At 44.3% G+C, this 18,846-nt stretch overlaps 1 protein-coding gene across 3 annotated transcripts in view; it reads right to left on the reverse strand.

Moving 5' to 3' along the window:
• Positions 1-47: 47 nt before the first annotated feature.
• The window catches only part of KDM1B (lysine demethylase 1B), a 42,697-nt gene continuing 23,898 nt past the window's right edge, over positions 48-18,846 (reverse strand). For 2 of the 3 annotated variants that reach the window (XM_084794705.1, XM_084794706.1), the window contains exons 12-21: positions 16,734-16,871; positions 15,690-15,861; positions 12,322-12,449; positions 10,325-10,456; positions 9,756-9,830; positions 7,097-7,213; positions 6,052-6,177; positions 5,134-5,253; positions 3,507-3,659; positions 48-1,727 (exon numbers count right to left, since the gene is read on the reverse strand). In XM_084794705.1, the coding sequence (XP_084650831.1) occupies positions 1,644-1,727; positions 3,507-3,659; positions 5,134-5,253; positions 6,052-6,177; positions 7,097-7,213; positions 9,756-9,830; positions 10,325-10,456; positions 12,322-12,449; positions 15,690-15,861; positions 16,734-16,871 (1,245 nt within the window). In that variant the 3' untranslated portion in view covers positions 48-1,643. The remainder of the gene's footprint in view (positions 1,728-3,506; positions 3,660-5,133; positions 5,254-6,051; positions 6,178-7,096; positions 7,214-9,755; positions 9,831-10,324; positions 10,457-12,321; positions 12,450-15,689; positions 15,862-16,733; positions 16,872-18,846) is intronic. The other variant, XM_084794707.1, reaches the window with a different exon arrangement.

The raw sequence follows: 18,846 nt of genomic DNA on the forward strand, positions 1-18,846 counted from the left end.
CTTAGACCATTTACTATTAAAGAAATAGAAGGGGCAGGGAGTGGAAATGAGGTTGACAGAGTGATGCTATGACCATTTATTAAGGGTATTTGCAAAAGTCTACTTATTAAGCAGTTTTACATAATCAGTTATCCATGATATGTAGCTAAATCACTGTAAGTATACTTCTGCTCATTAACAAAAATCTTAATTAAAAACCACAACTCAAAAGTACCATAGTTCCTATCGAACACAATAGGAGATTAAGTATGTCACTTGAAATGGGAGAAAATTAAATACACATTTATATTTGAAATAGTATAACAAGCTCCAGTGCCTAGAAACTAAATAACTTAAGACGGAACCATTTCAAATTTTAACACTTTGCATTTCTCACTTCACACACACAGTAAACATTGTGATTACTTACTCTTGAAAGAATACTTCCCTTATCAGTACCAATGAGTCTCAACAAATAACCTTCAAGTACAGTGAATAATTAACTTTTAAATATGTAGTCATTGGCCTTGTATCATACTTTCACTGGAGAGAGTATATTATATTGTCTAAAGCTTGTTTCACTGTACATTCTTTAAGGTCTTTTGTTAACAGGTATTCTTGAAATTCAAAATTAGCTTAGTATTTCAAAAAGTGGCTGTAGCCCCCTTTTAAAAGCAGCCCAATATAATTCAAAGAAGAATTGTTCAAAGACTTTTTAAAACAAAAGCATTTCTAACCTATCAACTGAAGTTTCTTGGCAGAATAGGCATCCTAAAGACCCTGAAAACCCATGTTTATTAAATAGTCTGTAAGTGGAAAAGTTTTGCCATGCCCAGACTTTCACATATGGCTTATAAAGTAATGTGCTAAAAGTAAGATTTTCTACAGTTTTCCAGTGGACCTGCCTATGGGAAACTCACTGTAAAAGTCACATTAAAAATAAGAGGGGCTTTTTAACTTCTGGCAAGATTTTGCTAAATTTCAGGTGCTATCCACCCAAAAATGGTTTTATAGTGAAAAACCTGCACCTGTTGAGAATGTATGCACACATACTCACTGTTAAGGGACTGTGAGTCTTGTGTTGCTGATCTAAAATACCAAAATATATCTAAGTTTCAAAAACCCAATGAAAAGAAATATATGTAGTATAAAATAGCTCAGAAATGTCATGTCATACCTTCAAATTGCTGTATCAAAAAAGAATTGTAGATTTTAAGGAAAGCCCAAGATTGGAGCTTTGTAGAAATATTAAGGCTCATTGGTAAAGGTACTGATAAATTGTCACAGAAGAACACATGGCTTTCTCTAAGTTTGCTAGTGACTCCTGATGGATTACTTGGTTTCACAATATATGAAAAGTAATCTGCCAACCAGAATGTCCAAATCTGAGGGGAACCCTCAACCAGAACTAAGGTCTCAATGGTATACTGTGCCATCTTCTGAAACCCACAGGACTTAACACTAATTTGACATGGAAAAATACAATTAAATATAAGTGCCTAGAAGGATTTTGAGGGTCAGTGATTTCAGAAGAGTGAAATGGGTTTATGTTTTCCTATCACCACAGAAACACTTCAATTTTACTATACCGAGTCCCCCCTCTTACAAAACTTGTGTTTCAAACTTTTCCATTTATGGTACAGAAAGATCCATATAAGTTCTTTTTAATAGGCTGCAATCTTGCTTGCTTCTCGAACACCACTCAGATATGCCCCAGTAACGGTTTGTGGGAAATGCCTGTTTGTTGCCTGCAGGGAGGGGGGGAAAAAAGAAAGCTGTTTCAGACTGCATAAATAATTTAGATGGCATCAAAAGGTAATATGACCTTAAACTTTTTCTAGTCCACCTAAAAAAAGATTTGACTGTTTGTGACAGCCTTTGAGTTTTCCTTTACTATGCTTGCCAGGTACTTTCTTTTACAACATACATCTAATGTCCCTTGCCAAGTACTGTAGCATTCATGGAACTACCTTGGACAGTGAAGTTGTTGAGGGAGAAAGCATGAGAAGGAGTACGAAGGAAAGCATGAAAGTTCTACCTTAGCCTAACCCTGGCATCTCTAGAAGCAGATTGCATTCTGCCCCACTTGCACAGCTGGCTCTTTAAGATGTAACAAAACCCAACTTCCTGATAAAACTAGATTTGTAATCCCAAATTACAATATACACAACATGACTACAGATATTAGACTTGTAATAGAGCTGCCTTTATGCTGGGATGGGAGCTAACAAAAGGCAAAAGAATTCTACAAAGAACCCTTGGGAAATTTTACTCTTAAAAGAGCTTCAGGTACCAAATGCTGCTATCCCTCTAGTTGGTAAAGTATTTCAAACACAAAGACCTACACTTCATCCTCAGAAATCCTGTCTCAGAAAAATAAGGGGATGGGGAACACCCAAGCTCCAGGGGACTGGCACATAATTACCCCTCAAACATATGCCCCTCTCCCTAACAAAAACATAGGTATGTTATATAAAAAGTATCCTTCATAATTATCAATGAGTGTTCTAGCATCCAGAATGCTTCAGAACAAAGTTACTACAAAATGGAAAGGTTCTCAGACTGTTGGAGCTATCAGAAAGCTTTTTAAAACTGCCTACAACCAGCAAGGAAAACAAAACATTTTTCAAGAGCCTAAATAACCAATGGGTCAAGTGTGAAGACAGAATCAACTTTGGGGTGGGGGGCAGGGCGGGAGGAGATGGCAACACTCATTTCAGAATGGAAAGATTACCAAAAGTAGGAGACACAAGAAAAACGATTTTAGGAGAACGAAACGTTGAAGAATTAAAAAATGGGGGAAATGATCAGAAGTTACTGGAGTACACCAAGCAGAAAACCTTACTACAATCTCATGTCAGTGAACAGCAGGGCAGAGACTCCAAGGTTTCAGACAATGAGCCAGCTAGGCAAGAGATCTGAATTAATTGTGAACTGGAGATGACTGAGGGGCAGGGGAGACAGGCACCAAAATAGTTGCCTTACAGCCATCTATCAGAAAGCTGTTTAATAATGGGACCTATGAACACCTAGGCTCAGCAATAAACATTACACTGAACATGATAGTTGAAAACACAAATACCAAGTGGGTTGATTCACACCTATAATCTCTCCAGAGTCTGGGACAGGAAGACTGCTGTAATCCAGCCTGAACTACAGAGAGAGACCTGATTTTATAAGAGCATGAATAGCAACTAGGTAAAATAGCTCCATTAAAAGAATGGTGCAGAGACTAAGTGGGCTATATCTGTAACATGACAAAGCAAGCTGAGTCTAAAATAAGTCATACAGTGTCAGTAAAAACACTTTAAGAGAGGAAGGTAAGTCTACAAGAAAGATTTGCTCACAGGAAACTAGACAGTTAAAAGTGGCTGCCAGTAAAGACTAAAGTGAGGCTTGCAGAATGGAGAGCTTCTGCCATTTGCAGTCACAAGACCTTCAAACACCTGATTTGGGCTTTAAGACTGTTCATACCATTTTTGTAGAAATTAAAAAAGTAGAACTGAGTTTGGTGCCAAGATATGTACCTCACCAGCAAAAAAGACAGTTCCTTGTATTTCTTCAGCAATGATGTCATAGGCCTCGCCACTCCCAAATGTCTTCACGAAACTATACGCCATCTGGATCCATGGCTCTGTGCTCCACCGTGTGACAAAATACTTTGTGGGATCTGGGATCTCCTTACGTGCAAACAGAAAGATTATTAAAAAATGTGGATATACCACAACTCAATTAGAAATAAGTATTTTCCTCTTCTAGGCTTGAGTTCACTGTGGTAGCTTCCTAGTATGTTCCTCCTACCCATGAACTCTTTCCCTACCCCAGCCATATTTGATCCTTTTATGTCTATGTTTCACCTACCAAAGACACATTCTGTACAATAAATCATTACCAGTGGCTAATAGTACCCATAGCCTGGCTCATGTGAAAAGAAAGTAAAAGTGGAATGTGGCCCAATGCAGATAGGAGGGGCGGTAACACACATTATAGTTTGGAATTTTCAGAAGTCTTCCACAAGACCACAAAAAGGTATGTTTAAGTCACGAAATTTTGTTTGCAGGCCTCTGGCAGGCTTTTTTTTTTTTTTTAACATGAGAAACACTTCCCTATAAAACTACAGTCTCAAACAACTAAAACTCCAGGTGAAAACCCAAGCTGATGAGAGTGTGGCAGAATCAGTTAGATGCTCTTTTACAAAGAGCTGGCCAGCAACTGCTCCTTAAAATCTATTTAGCATTTGAGTTATTTCACTTCTTTTTCTACTCTTAGTTACAAAAGACAGGTCAAGTCTACATCCACATCTCCCAAGAATGGAAAGTAAGGTTCTTTGAGCTCCTTATAGGAGAGACTTGTATATGTGGTGCACTAGAAAATCTCAGAAAACACCCCTCTCTAAAAGGAATGTTATATTTACTGCCCACTAAGCTCAGTACCCAATGACCTGAGTGATCCTCTGAAACTCACAAAGTGGAAGGAAGTTTTCTTCAGACGTATACATATATGTGGTGGCATGCACATGCTCATTTATATACATAGTTTTTTGTTGTTTTTAAAGAATATTGTCAGCCAGGCATGGTGGCGCACACCTTTAATCCCATCACTTGGGAGGCAGAGGCAGAGGCAGGTGAATCTCTGAGTTCGAGGCCAGCCTGGTCTACAAAGCGAGTCTAGGACAGCCAGTGCTACACAAAAGAAACCCCGTCTCAAAAAATAAAACAAAAAAATGTAGTCAAAACTGTTCCAATGGCTTGGGTAAACATGAGAACTTTTAAAAATATGACCTTTTACAGTTTTAGGAAAGGAAATCAGTGTAAATGTTTAAGGAGACATGGCCCCTGACAGACCCAAGTTCAAGTACTAAAACCTATCAGAATGGAACTTGGAAACTTTAGTCTTTACAATAGGGATGTTAGAGACGAGCTAATTCAAAATTACCAGCATATGTCTTTAGAATACAGAACTTTGTGTGTGGCATTTTGCTAAGGCAGTCCTAAGCTGGATACTCAGGTGTCGAGGGACACTGCAAGGAAAAGCAATGTGGTGTCATGCCTTGTCCCTCTGAACTGAGTAACACAGATGGCTTCCAGTCCCACCTGCTCACAAGATGACACTGGCAATAAGCACTTTCTTCCTTTCAAGGCGGCTTTTTCTCACCTGCTCCTTAAACAGCTCCCGAAGGATGCCCATGCACTGCTGCAACACCTGCTTGTCATCCATGGTCCTGAGGGATGCCACTGCCTCCCCTGTGATCACGGACATCAGTACACTTTGCTGCTTTTGCAGGCACACAAGGAAAAGCATAGGACACCTGCTTTAAATGCTCAGTTCCACAGACAAGGGCCTCATTCTCCTAAGCTGGATTTCATTACATCCCATTTTCCTCTCCTCATGCACATTACACACACACACAATCTCTCTCTCTCTCTCTCTCTCTCTCTCTCTCTCTCTCTCTCTCTCTCTCTCTTAGAAAAAAGGAAATGCTCATGAAATATGTCAAATTCAAGGTTCCCTCAGCTGTTTATGAAATTGAGAAGCACAGAAAGATTTAAAAAAAAAAAAAAGTCTGCAGGACAAATTAATACTTTCCTGTATGGCTTCTCCATGAAACCCCCTTAAACCATCCCCAGAGTGAGGACAAGTATGGACAGTGGCCAAGTCCCTTTGTGCTGGCAGCTCGGCTCAGGGGAGTTCCCACAGCTTTCTACTCCCTGCTGTACTCTCTCTCTCACACATCTGCTCCCATCAGTGCTCGCCATGGACGTTCTGGTGCCAGCCTGCCAGCTCAGTAGAGGCAGTAGTTAAGAAGTGTAGTCCACTTTCCCTGACCTTACCAAAACAATTCACGTGCACCCTGAAATAAGCTTTCACAAGTCATGCCCTGGGAGCAGAAATGATACTCTAAGAAAAAAGGGCAGGGATTGGGACTCCTTTCCCACAGGGAATGCCCCAGTCAAAGCATTTCCCTTACATATCCTGATCTATACACTTATCACTCATTTCTGAGCATGGCACATAATTAGAAAACCCTAACCCTTCAAAGAAGGAAATTCAAACCATACCAGAAATTTTTACCTGGGGGTCCATGTCATAGAATACAGCAAAGAGCCCTCGCTGGCTGGCACTGGGAGGGACATGGCCAAAAAAGTCAGCCCCTTGAACTTTACTGTCCCAAAATCTATATGGAAATTGCAAGGCAATCTGGAAAGCAAGCATAGAATGGTTAAGCATGCCCTGTGTTAGTCACAGGCCATCTCCCATGGCAAGCTAGATGTCTACTCAGAAACAATCGCACTAGCTTCAAACTGTCCATTCTCCCCACCTACTTCGTTCTCTAAGCTTCCTGCTTACGTGACACAGCACTCAGGAGGCTTCCAGTCTCCATGGCACCTGACTGCTAAAGGTGTCCATAGTGGTGCAGAAAAGCACTGGGCATACTGGGACCAACCACTGGGAGAAAGGGTGAACATAGAAAACAGAACAAACTAAGGGGGGCTGGAGAGATGGCCCAGAGGTTAAGAGCACCATCTATCTACAGAGGTCCTGAGTTCAATTCCCAGCAACCACATGATGGCTCATACCCATCTATAATGTGATCTGATGCCCTCTTCTGACATGCATGTGTACATGCAGACAGAGCACTCATATATAAAATAAAATTTTTAAAAAAGCAAGAAAAACAAACAACTGCTTTAGCAAAGCCAAATGCTGATAACCTGGATTCATCCCCTGCTGGCTGTGGTAGGCAGGCCAATAATCTCAGCACCTGATAGGTGAGGGCAGGAAAATCAGGACTTCAAGTGTGTCCCCTAGGCCACCCACACAGTTTGAAAACAATCTGGACTACATGAGACCCTATCTAGGGGTTAGAGAGAACTGATGATTAGGGTCACCTAAAAGTCAAAATGGAAGTCAGCTGGCCCTTTTTATCCAGATTATATTGAAAAATTTAAAAATAGGCCTAAATTTTCTTAATATTTTTTTTTAACTGTTTGACAATTCATTCGTGTATATAGTACATTCCGTTTACTTACTCCTTTCTGTTTGTCTAATTGTACAAAAGGTTATTATCCAAACAAAACTATCATCCAGCCCTGAGCTCTGAGGTAACGTAGGTCACCTTTTCGATGATGCCTGCACCCAAGCTACTGATGGCCTTCATCTTCTTCTCTGACAATGGTGGATTAAACTGGATGGCACCTCTCTGTAGTATGGCCAATGGTACAGTGACTAATACCTGTGGGAAACAATTAACAGGTAACACATGACAGCAGCTGAAATTGCGCTCACTTCTCAGTGGCCCATACAACATCTGCACGTTTTTCTCTTCTGTCAACACCCACTTTATGTTCTGTGATCTCCATGTGAGAGCACACAGGTTGCTCACTGCACACAAGTGCCTGGGTGAGCAGAAATAGCATCCACACAGGAGTGTACCTGAAGGACTTCCCTAATGGCTATGATAGAGCTGGGTCACGGGGGTAGCCGACTTCATTTCCAAAAAGGAGTGCTATGGAAATGCCCAGCCAGGCATGGTGGTTAAACACTCGTGATCTCAGCACTCCAGAGGTGGAGTCAAGATGATCATGCCAGCCTGGACTACATAGCAAATCCCAGGCAAATCAGATACACAGTGAGACTGTACAAAAATTGAACAAAAAGAGGGAAAGAAGACCCAAAATAATCAGCTTGTTTTGTTACTCTCAATACCATCCCTGTCAACAGCCTATAAAATAAAGGAAATGCCCATCCTTACTAATCTCAGAATCAGAGTAATATTAAAACTAAGAGGCAATAATATGTTCTATAATTGATAAAGCTTATCACAACTATTAGGGTTTTAACTGTGGAACCACATGAGAACTTTTTTTGTTTTGTTTTGTTTTTCGAGACAGGGTTTCTTTGTGTATCCTTGGCTGTTCTGGACTAGCTTTGTAGACCAGGCTGGCCTCAAACTTACAGCGAACTGCCTGCCTCTGCCTCCCAAGTGCTGGGATTACAGGTGTGTGCCACCACGCCCAGCTCACATGAGAACTTTTTAAGCACAAGTACTTTAGTACTAGATCTCCAAGCAGTTCTACATGTCAAACTGAGCTCTTTTTAAGACTGCTGGCTAGGTGTGGTAGCACAAACCTATACTACTACTAGCATTTAGAAGAGTAAGGCCAACCAAGGCTACAAACCAAGGACCTATGGGGGAAAAAAGATCCTTGAGGCCACATAATAAAACCAACCCATCAAGGATGAACTGTTACCTAACCTTACTGTTCAGAAAGTTCTAGTTCCAGAATCGAATCACAGCTCAATCAAGAAGTCATCACTACTGCTACCAGCACCAGAATGAATCACCTCACATATAGCAGGACCTGCACCAGCAAAACGGGTGTCTCCGGCCCTGTCTTTTAGCTCCCTAGGATCTCTGCTGTTCCCTGATGCAGTAGGACCAGGAGCCTTGCCCACTGTGTTGTCAGCAGAGGCAGCAGTAGTGAGGCAAAGCCAGGCAGGCCACACACCCCAAGATATGTATATAACTATCTACTCTCATCCTCAAATACTTCATATATTTAGGTTTACCTTTCACTCCCAAGTTCGAGAAGACATCCAATACAGACTGTGATGAGTGCTAGTCACATAACAAAAATATTTGCTTTAAACACTTCATCTGGAAGGCCTAAAAACACAAACTCAGAATGCATGTGTCTAGCTAATGTGAGCAGAGAGGGTCTCACCCAACAGGGACACCAAGTAGCATGTCATCCTAGACACTAAGATGTGGGCCGGTAAGTCCCTCAGTTGGGTAAGATGAGGTGCAATTTTAAAAGCTTGTACTTAAAATGCTAACCTTAATAAGAAACTTATTGAGTTGGAGCTTACAGACAGTGACACCACTGCCCAGGGGCTCCTAGCAAGCTGCTCAGAGAATCAGGAGAGAGGCTTGTCAAGCCAAATTCAGTGAGAATCTCTGCGGGGTGCTGAGACCCAATGCAAGGTCTCCTAAACAGCGGATGATAGTTTTAGGATATCCCCAACCAAAGGCATCCTAGGCCCTGTCTTCTCCCTGACATACAATCCTTTGTTTCTGTATGAATAACCACGGCTTTGGAAAGGTGTGGACAACAAGGAGAAAGCAAAACTAGTCTGCCAACAGGGGAGGTCTCTATCATCATTCCAACCTCAGAAATAAGCAAGCCTTCAGGGTTTATTAAATTCCTTCTGCCCCAAGTAGCTGCCTACTTCGCACTGTCCCTCCAACTTAAGATGTTTACTGAAAGTCCAAAGTTACATGAAAGCACTTCAACTACACTACATCAAACACCACTTTCAAGACGAAACCTGAATTTGACAAGGGCTCCATGGCAAAAATAAAGAACTGAAGCAACAGGTCCCTTCGACGCACAACTTCTCCAAGCCCTTTCACCCCTGAGAGGTTTCTGCCATGACACTTCCCAAACTCATCTGACCAAGGCACTTTCAGGAGGAAGAACGGAGAATGGCACCCAGGCCCTCACACTGGAGCTGGAGCTCCACTACAGCCCTGGGAATTTTCTTGTTCAATTATTAGAACCAACATACCACAGGACCCACTTAGAGGGACAGTTAGAATTCCATCTGCCACATGTTTCAATGGTGCTCAACTATTTCAGACTTGCGAGCTACATACCACTACTGGGTAGATCTACTTCATCAGAAACCAACAAGTCTCTAGGCAGAAGACTGCGTTCTTCCCCACAGGCCCTCAGCAGTACTGTGCTCTACCTTAGTAGGATCCCAGCACCTACCTTTTGTGCAGAATGCTCCATACCATCTGTTGTGGTGACTTGTACTTCATCTCCGGTATAATCTATACTTTGTACCTGTTTAAGACAAACATTTCAAAACGACATGAGGATTAGGACCTTTCCAGCTCCCGTGGCATATGTGAACTGCTGAGGCTATGGGGACCCAGTGAGTGTGGGACTCAAAGTTTACAAGCATGTCAGGATACTAGGAAACCCTTTATATTACAGCACAAAGTAAGGACAGATCGTCTCTGATGCTGTTAAGCCCACAGGGCTGAAGACCTGAAGTGTTAGGTTAGGATGAGGGGTTAAGCAGGATGCAATACTTAAACAGGGCATCTTTAGTGAAGTGTCCCCAGGCTACTCCAGGTTTCCAAACCCCAGGCACTATTTAATTGAATGGGTACTGTGCTTCTCGGGCTACAGCTGTACCCTCAAAGTGTTGGGAGATACTGGCTGGCTGCCCAAACGCCCCTATCTGAGAATCATATCCCCAAAACTAACTTCCCAAAACTTCATATCCTCACCAAACAAGGAAAAACCAGAGCCTCCCACCCATCCATACTCACTGGAGATTTGAGGCGAATGTCTAGTCCTTCAGCTAGTTTCTCAATAATAGTGGAATAGCCAGGAGTCAGCAGAGTATGGTCACCAGCAAACTGGGCAAAGAATTCATTGTGGTCCCAGGAGCGAGCAGATACCTTAGAAACAACATAAGACGTTAGGATGCCCCTGAGGACATCAAAAAGAAGCTTCAGGAGGGAGAAGCCACCCAAGGCAGCAGGGCAGTGAGGACAATCAACCAGCCCCAGTGGATACCTATTTGGGGAAGGCAAACCATGTGACACACAGAAGGTCTAGACAGACATGGTTGCCTTTGTTATTCTAGCAAGAAAACTGAGGCACTGGCCTAAATTCCAGGCCAGCGTAGGCTACAGTGAGACTGTCTCAAAATAAAAAGAAGTAGACAGCACCTGAGGAACAGTATCTGCACGTGCACATCCATGATAAGTAGGAGTGATGGGGAGCGGGAGAAGGTTTAAATAGTTTGGACATGGGTACCACTCCTTGATTATGCATCAGCAGCTCTGGCCAAGATAAATTCTATGGAGATCAATCTGCATTTGATCAGCTCCACAGGAGAATACCCAATGTTCTCTCTTCCACAAGGGCAGGAGTCCCAGAGAGGCCAAGCTGCAGCACACTTGGGGGAAATGCATCAATTCAAATTGTAATGCAGAGTGGCATGGAGGTGGAGGTCCTCAAGACTATGCTTAAATCATCATGCAGCTTCTACGCAGGGTGATAGCAGTGGTAGAAAGAGGAGCTGGAGGTAAAAAGCAACGTCAAGGCCAGCCTGGGCTACAAAACAGGGCCAGGAAAATGGCATTGTGGGTGAAACTGCTTGTTGTGTAAGAGCGATGACCTGAATTTTTTAAAAAAAAGATTACTTATACAGTATTCTGTCTGCCTGCCAGAAGAGCACACCAGATCCCATTATACACAGTTGTGAGCCACCATGCGGTTGCTGGGAATTGAACTCGGGACCTTTGGAAAAAGAGTCAGTGCTCTTAACCTCTGAGGCATCTCTCCAGCCCCCTTGATGACCCGAATTTGATTATTAGAACTTGCAGTGAAAGCAGAGAACTAGCTCTCGACAGCTGTCCTCCAACGCTCAAGCAACTATATGTATATGTACATACACAACCCCCAAAGAGGGGGAGGGGAGAAGGAGAGGGAGGAGGGAGAGAGACAAGAGGGAGAGACAGGAGAGGGAGAGAGGAGAAGGATAGAGGAGAAGAAGAGAGAGGAGAGGGAGAGAGGGAGAGAGGGAGAGAGGGAGGAGACTGGAGAGGGAGAAGGAGGGAGGAGAGGGGAGGGAGGGAGAGGAAGGAGAGGGGAGGAGAGGGGAGGGAGGGAGAGGGAGGAGAGGGAGGGAGGAAGAGGGAGGAGAGGGGAGGGAGGGAGAGGAAGGAGAGGGGAGGAGAGGGGAGGGAGGGAGAGGGAGGAGAGGGAGGAGAGGGGAGGGAGGGGGACAGAGGGAAGGGAGGGGGAGAGGGAGAAAGAAAGACAAGAACTTTAAAAGAACAAAACCAAAAAACACTAGAATTAATACACTATAAAGCCATGATTATCAAAGTTCTGGGCACCAGAACTATTCTTCCTTGGTCCCAAACAGCCTAAGTTCCATATTTATACATATAATATGCACATGGTTATAAGCGTTCTTTTGCGTATGTGTACACAGATATAGAGGCCAGAGGTGGACACTGGGTACCTCCACTTCCTTCCCTGCCTTAGTTTTTGAGATGGGGGTCTCTCCCTGAAGAACCTGGAGCTCCCCAGTTGGCTAGGCTGGCTGGCCAGCAAGCCTCATAGAGCCTCCAGTCTCTGCCTCCTCCGCACTGAGATCTCAGACACATGCCACCACAGCTGGCTTTTTCATTGGTGCTGGGGATGCAAACTCAGGTCTGCATGCTTGCGTAGCAGGAGTTTTCTGAACCAGCCAGCTCCCCTGGGGCACGCCGGAGTACTTCCCGGCACATTTCAGGACCCGCTGGCTTACCTGGTGCAGGCTGCTGCCACAAGCATACTCCAGGTTACTCAGATGGAACTGCAGCACCTGTCCCTCCAGCTCGCTGAACTGGATGCCAGACTCCTTCACAAAAGCTCGGTAGATCTCCTCTATCTTCTCTGTGGTAGGAATGGATCAGAGCAGAAAAGTCAGCTGCGATGCAATTTCCTGTCCAATCCTGTTTTCCCCAACAGTGCCCAAACTTCCAGTCTTCCCCAGCAAACTCAGGAGTAAGTGAGAAGTAATAAACTCTTGATGGGACCAAGCCTTCAGCTGGTTAATGCTGATCTTTATGGAGACAGAACCACAGAGGAAACTGTACATTAACACATGTGGAGTCACTGCTTAGCTGAGAAACTGTTCCCTCTCTGCTCAAGAAGTAGAAAAACATTCTTATACATGTATGTATAACATATAATTACTATTCCATTTCTGATCTGACTGCTATGGCCTGAAAGTTCCTACAGCATCTCCCTTAACTACCGGAAGCCTGCAAGGCTGCATTCTCTTCTGTGGACTTCTGCTGTGTCAGCCATCTTCCTCAATACCATTAATGAATTCCTGCTGCAGCAGACAATTAAGTTCCATAAGCTGAGAGCGTGGGCACCTATGGCCTCGCCCAAGCAGCAGCTACAACCTGCCCACTTGGAAGCTTGGCCACACAGCTCTTAAATGCTTTCAGGGTAAGTCCCAGCCACGTTGGGCGTGCTTCCCTTGCTGTGTAGCTGAAGTACACTCCCCAGTGCCTGGGCCTTCCGCGCCTTCCAATCTAGTGTTTCCTAGCTGCTGCTGCCTCGGCCTCCCCTGTGCTGGATTACAGGTGTGTGCCTCCAGTCTCTGCTCAGCTTTCATGTTCTGTTTTACAGACTGTGCGATCTTTCTCCACTATCAACCTCAGCATTTATCTACCCCATTACTATAGACATTCCTGTGAAACCAGACATAGGGGAAAGGGGGGACACACTGAGGTATCTGAAGTTCTGGCCTCATGCCAAGCATCCTAACTGTTTAGTAACGACAATCACCCGCACACATTACAGACTCCGGGTTTCTATGAAGTGCCGTGTACCTGTCTACCTAAAAACCCTAGTAAACATCTGTTCTGTTTTGTTTTCAGAGTTGGAAAATGGACTCAGTGCCTTGGGCAGGGTAGACAAGTGGTCTCCTACTAAGCCCCAGCCTTGACTTTCTGTGACAAAGTAAGTATGTATCAACAATGTGATTGTGGGTGTGTGGGTGGGGGTCCCCACATCCTGACTCCTCAACACCTTAAGGCCAACTCAACTTTTGTTTCTTTGCCAACTCCTAATTCTGATATAATTCTTACACTAAATTGTAATATTGAGATACCTAGGGACCCTGAGTTTTTGACAGATTTCTGCCCTGGAGTCTTGAGCTCTTTGTCACTCTCAAGGGCCTTTGCTGCTGCAGCCCGATCCTGCTGACAGAGTCTGTACACTTCTGTCACTTGTGGAAAGGAGAGAAGCACATTGTTACAGCCCAGCAGAAGTTAAGCATAAGCAGGCTAAGAGGGGCTTAACCTAATTTCTACGTACTATTTTACAACTTTACTACATATTCCTTGTGAAATGACCTCCAGCCCCTTTCTGTCCCCCCCCACCACCATGTGCTGAGATTGCAGCAGAGAACTGATATATTGATAGGCAGAACACAACACTATATCTTCATACACATTACCAAAGCTTTTATAGTAAAATATCAAGCTTAAACAATTACTTATAAGTTATTCTTGGGCTTCCTTTAACTTCTTAAAAGCAAGGCCAAGAGAAAAAGCTTCATCAACAAGGTGGGTAACTAGGAAAGAAATATAAAGAGAACCCAACCAGTGTCTGTCATACAGGTGTAAAAAACTGAGAAGAGAGCTGGTGTGATGACGCCTACCTAAATAAAATTCCAGAACTCTGGAGGCTGAGGCAGAAGGACTCCAAGTTCAAGGCGAGCCTGGGGTACATAGTGAGAGTCTCTCAAAAAGAAAAGAAAAAAAGTAAAATTTGGAGAAATCTTAAGTCAGCCTAACAATTTTCATTCCAAGAGGTTAATCAACTGGTCTACACACTGCATATCTGTTTCAATAGACCTGCTGCCTGAAGGGTACTTCTGGGAATTCTGTCATGGTTTGTCTGCCAATACTTTCTTCCAACAGTGATTCAGGTCTCTCTCAGAGGTGTCAGGAAGGGACATGCCTGGTCTGCCCATTAATTTTAATTGTCAACTTGACACAAAGTAGCATGTCCTGGGAATGGAAGTGATCTCAGTGAGGGAGTCACATGATTGGGGTGGTCTGTGGGGATTGCCTCAGCTGCCCTAATTGCTATGGAAGACAAAGCCGAAAAGTGGGCAGCACCAGTCCTGAGGCTCGGGCCCTGACCTATTACTGAAGTAGGGAAGCCGAGGCACGCACTGCGGATGTGACGTGACTCTCCTGCTGGCAGGGACTGTAAACTCCGATAGATAAGCCCTCCCTTTCCTGAGCTGCTCTTGGCCGAGTGCAAGGCAGCAGCAGCAAACTCAAAACACGCAGGGCTGAAAAGTGCGCCATGAGTTGAAGGACTGAAAACACGCTCCTCAAAATACAGGGTTAAAGAAATTACCACATTACAGAGTTTAAACATTCATGCTTAAAAAAAAAATGCCTCCCTCTAAGAACTACAAATGAAAAATGCAGATCACAAAATTTCAGGTGATGTAAACAGAAATGTAAGAGGCAGCACGCAGAGTCCCAGCTGGTACCTTCATGAAACCATGTCACCATAAGCAGTGAAATGCTGGAAAGTTACCAGTGCTATTGCCCATTTAAGCACCACAGTCTAAGTTCTGATTCTACATGCTTACTTTTAATATACATTAAGCAAGACATACTAAAAACTTAACCTGTTACTACTGAAGCCAAAGAAAGAAAAGAAATCCTGATATCCAAAGACCTTCAGAAAGTATGTATGAGCTAACAGCCGTATACATGGAGGGCTTATCATGGGTTTCCACAAAAGTAAGTTTCTCTGGGAGATTGAAAAGTTTAGATAATTTTGTTAATGTACCACTCCAAGTAAGGTGCCTCTGTGTGTGTGTGTGTGTGTGTGTGTGTGTGTGTGTGTGTGTGTGTGTGTGTGTGTCTGCATATCTGTGTGTAGCGTACATACATGCATGCCAGCAGCACAGGGGCATGTGTCTCTGTGTGTGTGTGTGTCTGTGTGTGGCACCAGCACATGCACTCCAGCAGGTCCCAAGGAAGTACTGCCGACCTCTGAGAAAATCTGCAGAATTGAGCCAGTGATGCACGTAAGGACTGGCTTTCCTGCAGATACTACGAGGGAACCATCACACCACCGTTCTCCCCATACCTCCTAAAGGGACATCTTGGAGCAGAGTCTTATCCTTCCTCCACTCAGAGACAACATCCAAGAGAGCATTAAAATGAAAATCCATGCGCTTGTCAATAGTGGGGTCAGTTATCCGTCCACCTTCCTGAATTAAGTCACATCTCTCTCCCAACTTATGCATGCTGATGCCAAGCTTCAAAATAACAAGAAGAACATGGTGAAAGTCTTTCCTGGAAAAAAATATCTACAAGTTCTAAGCTGAAGTTAGGCAGCGCTCTCATGAGAGGAGTCTAAAAACTCAAAACCAGGGCCCAGTACACTTGCTGGGGTGACAGCCAAGCAAGGCAGTAGAAAATAGGAAGATGAGGGTGACAACAGCTTCCAGGCAATGCACTCTGACTTTTCAGCTCGTGTTTCTGGGGCTGTGGGCTGCCTGGCCTTACTCAACATTCTGTCTGTACTTCAGACTGTCATGCAAATGAGTATACACACTCAGAGAAGCTGAAACCTTTAGGGGGAAGGGGTGGGGGGTGGGGTGGAAATCACCTTATATCTACAAGTTAGCAAGACAGCAGACGGGATGCCAGGTGACTGGCTCTCAGAGAAAGACCATCCTTTAAAAGCATTACTTATGCCAGAAATGTTACATGTAAATTATCTCAGGTAATATTTGGAACATATTTAACACTAAAAAAAAGACTTGTTCAAAGACAAACTTATCTAAGAACCCTACATTTTCACCTGCTACCTCCAGCAACCCTGACCTTGATTACAAACCAAGTAAATAGCCTGCAAATGACCCACCAATGAAAATGAAAGGTCTTGGGAAAGTCTCACATGCCAAACGGGAAAGGCATATTGTAACCATTCTTATTTACTCTGCAGAGGACATGAAGGAAGTTATGCATGCTGCCCACTCTGGAAGCACAATTACCCCACCCCGCACACCGAGGGTGAAACCAGGCAGGTGTTCTACCACAGAGCCACACCCCCAGCTCTGTTACTACTCTATGCAAAGACAGACAAGCTTTATCCTCCTTGTCTACAAGTCCTCAAGACACTCACTTGCTCACACATTAGTGCTACTGGGTTATTAATACAGCCATTGACTATCTGAGGTCCTCTTCCCACTACGACGCCTTTAAAAGACTTGTCATCCCATACTCGGCCTCCAATTCGGTCTTTGGCTTCTAGGATAGTCACCTAAAAAGACAATTGGGGAGTGTAAACAGAGCAGTCATACCAGATGCAGAATTACAAAAACAGAGGATGGCAGTGTTAATCCTCACTGGGAGACTTACTTCTACAGGAACAACTCTAAAGCATGGAGAGAAGCCCTGGCACATGCGCAGGCCAGACTAGGCCCCGGCAGAAGTGGGAGGGAGGGCTGCACATGGACACCCTTCCACTGCTCTTTCAATTCGGGCAAGATTCAAGGACCCAGGTTGGCAGCTCACCCCTGTAATATCGCAGCACACTGGGGGCTGAGGCAAGAGACTGCCAAGAGTTTGGTAACACCCTGGGTACACAGAAACTTCTAGGCCAGCCTGGGCTACAGAGTGAGACCCTATCTTAAATAGATAACAAAGAGAGAAAGATGTGATGAATGAGTGCAGCATTGAAATTTGTTAACTGAACAGCATTCCAAATTACTTTGTTTCGCTTTTTCATTTATTTAATCACTTTACAGCCCCCACCTTCCTCTCCTCCCAGCCCCACCCTCATGCCCCTCCCAATCCTCCCCTCTTTCTCAGAGAAGGGGAGGCTCCAAAGGGGTCCCAACCCACCCTGGCATCTCAAGTTGCAGCAGGACTAAGCACATCCTGTCCCACTGAGGCCAGACAAGGCAGCCATCCAGGGGAAAGGGATCCAGAGGCACGCCAGCCCCTACTCCCATCGTTAGGGGACCCAAAAGGTGACCGAGCATCTGCTACATATGCATATGTGTAGTTTTTTTTAATGTGTATTTTATCAAAACACACACCCACACCTGTACCACATGTGTGCAGTGCCCTTGGAGGTCATAAAGGGGCATCAGACCCCCTTGTAACCGGAATTATCGTCAGCTGTGTGCCACCGTGTGACTACTGGGAATCAAAGCCAGATCCTCTAGAACTTCCAGTGCTCTTTACCACTGAGCCAACTCGCCAGTCCCTGCACAAGTTTGTTTTTTTCTTTTTTCTTTTCATTTCAATTCGTTTGTGTAAGAGTGGGTCTATGCGAGCTGGAGAGATGGCTCAGAGGTTAAGAGTACCACCTGCTCTTCCAAAGGTCCTGAGTTCAATTCCCAGCAATCACATGGTGGATCACAACCGTCTATAATGTGATCCGATGCCCTCTTCTGGCCTGCAGGTGTACATGCAGGCAGAACACTATATACATAGTAAGTATTTTTTAAAAAGAGTATGTCTATGTGTGTACATATATATGTGCTTATTTGAAGCAGACTCTCTCGCACTGAACCTGGAGCTCTCACTTCCACCTAGACTGGCTGGACATTGATCTCCATTCTCCCAGCATGATGGGATTACAGACACATGCTGCCACATCTAGTTTTATATGAACACAGGAAATCTGAGTCTTCATGCTCACATGGTGAACAATTTATCCATCTCCCAAATCCCTAGAAGTCACATTACAATCTAGTCTAATTCATGAATGGTGGCATGTGCTTGTAAACCCAGCACTCAGGAGACAGGCAGATCGATCAAATGTGAGGCCATTTTGGGTCACCTGGGAATTCCGCCTCAAACAAATCAAACAAGAACTATCTTTAAGAGCTGAGTTGTCCATGAAATCCCTATCCTTTTCAAGTATGTAGGTATGACCTAACAAAGCTGGCTGAATCGAGCGAGTCCCACACCCATCTTCAACTTTCTAATGCCAGTAAGATGCAGAGCTGCTCTGGGGGCACGTGCGCACACCCGCCCACCATGTTTCCAAGTACCCTGGGATACAGTAGGTGCAAATAGAGTATTCCTTACTGTAGTGTCAGCCATTGGCCCCCGGATCCTCAGGAGCACTACTCTGAATTGTTCCAGCAGCTGCCCAGGTTACTCACAGGACCCCCCTCCTGTCAAACCTCAGTGGGACAGAAGGTCTCCTAGCCTGTCTCAGTCACTTGAGAGGAGTGAATCCACTGGGCCTTCTCCACCAGCCGTAACTAGAAGGGCTACAG

This window comes from Acomys minous (genome assembly GCF_964271855.1).
Source record: "Acomys minous genome assembly, chromosome: 9".
Taxonomy (NCBI): Eukaryota; Metazoa; Chordata; class Mammalia; order Rodentia; family Muridae; genus Acomys; species Acomys minous.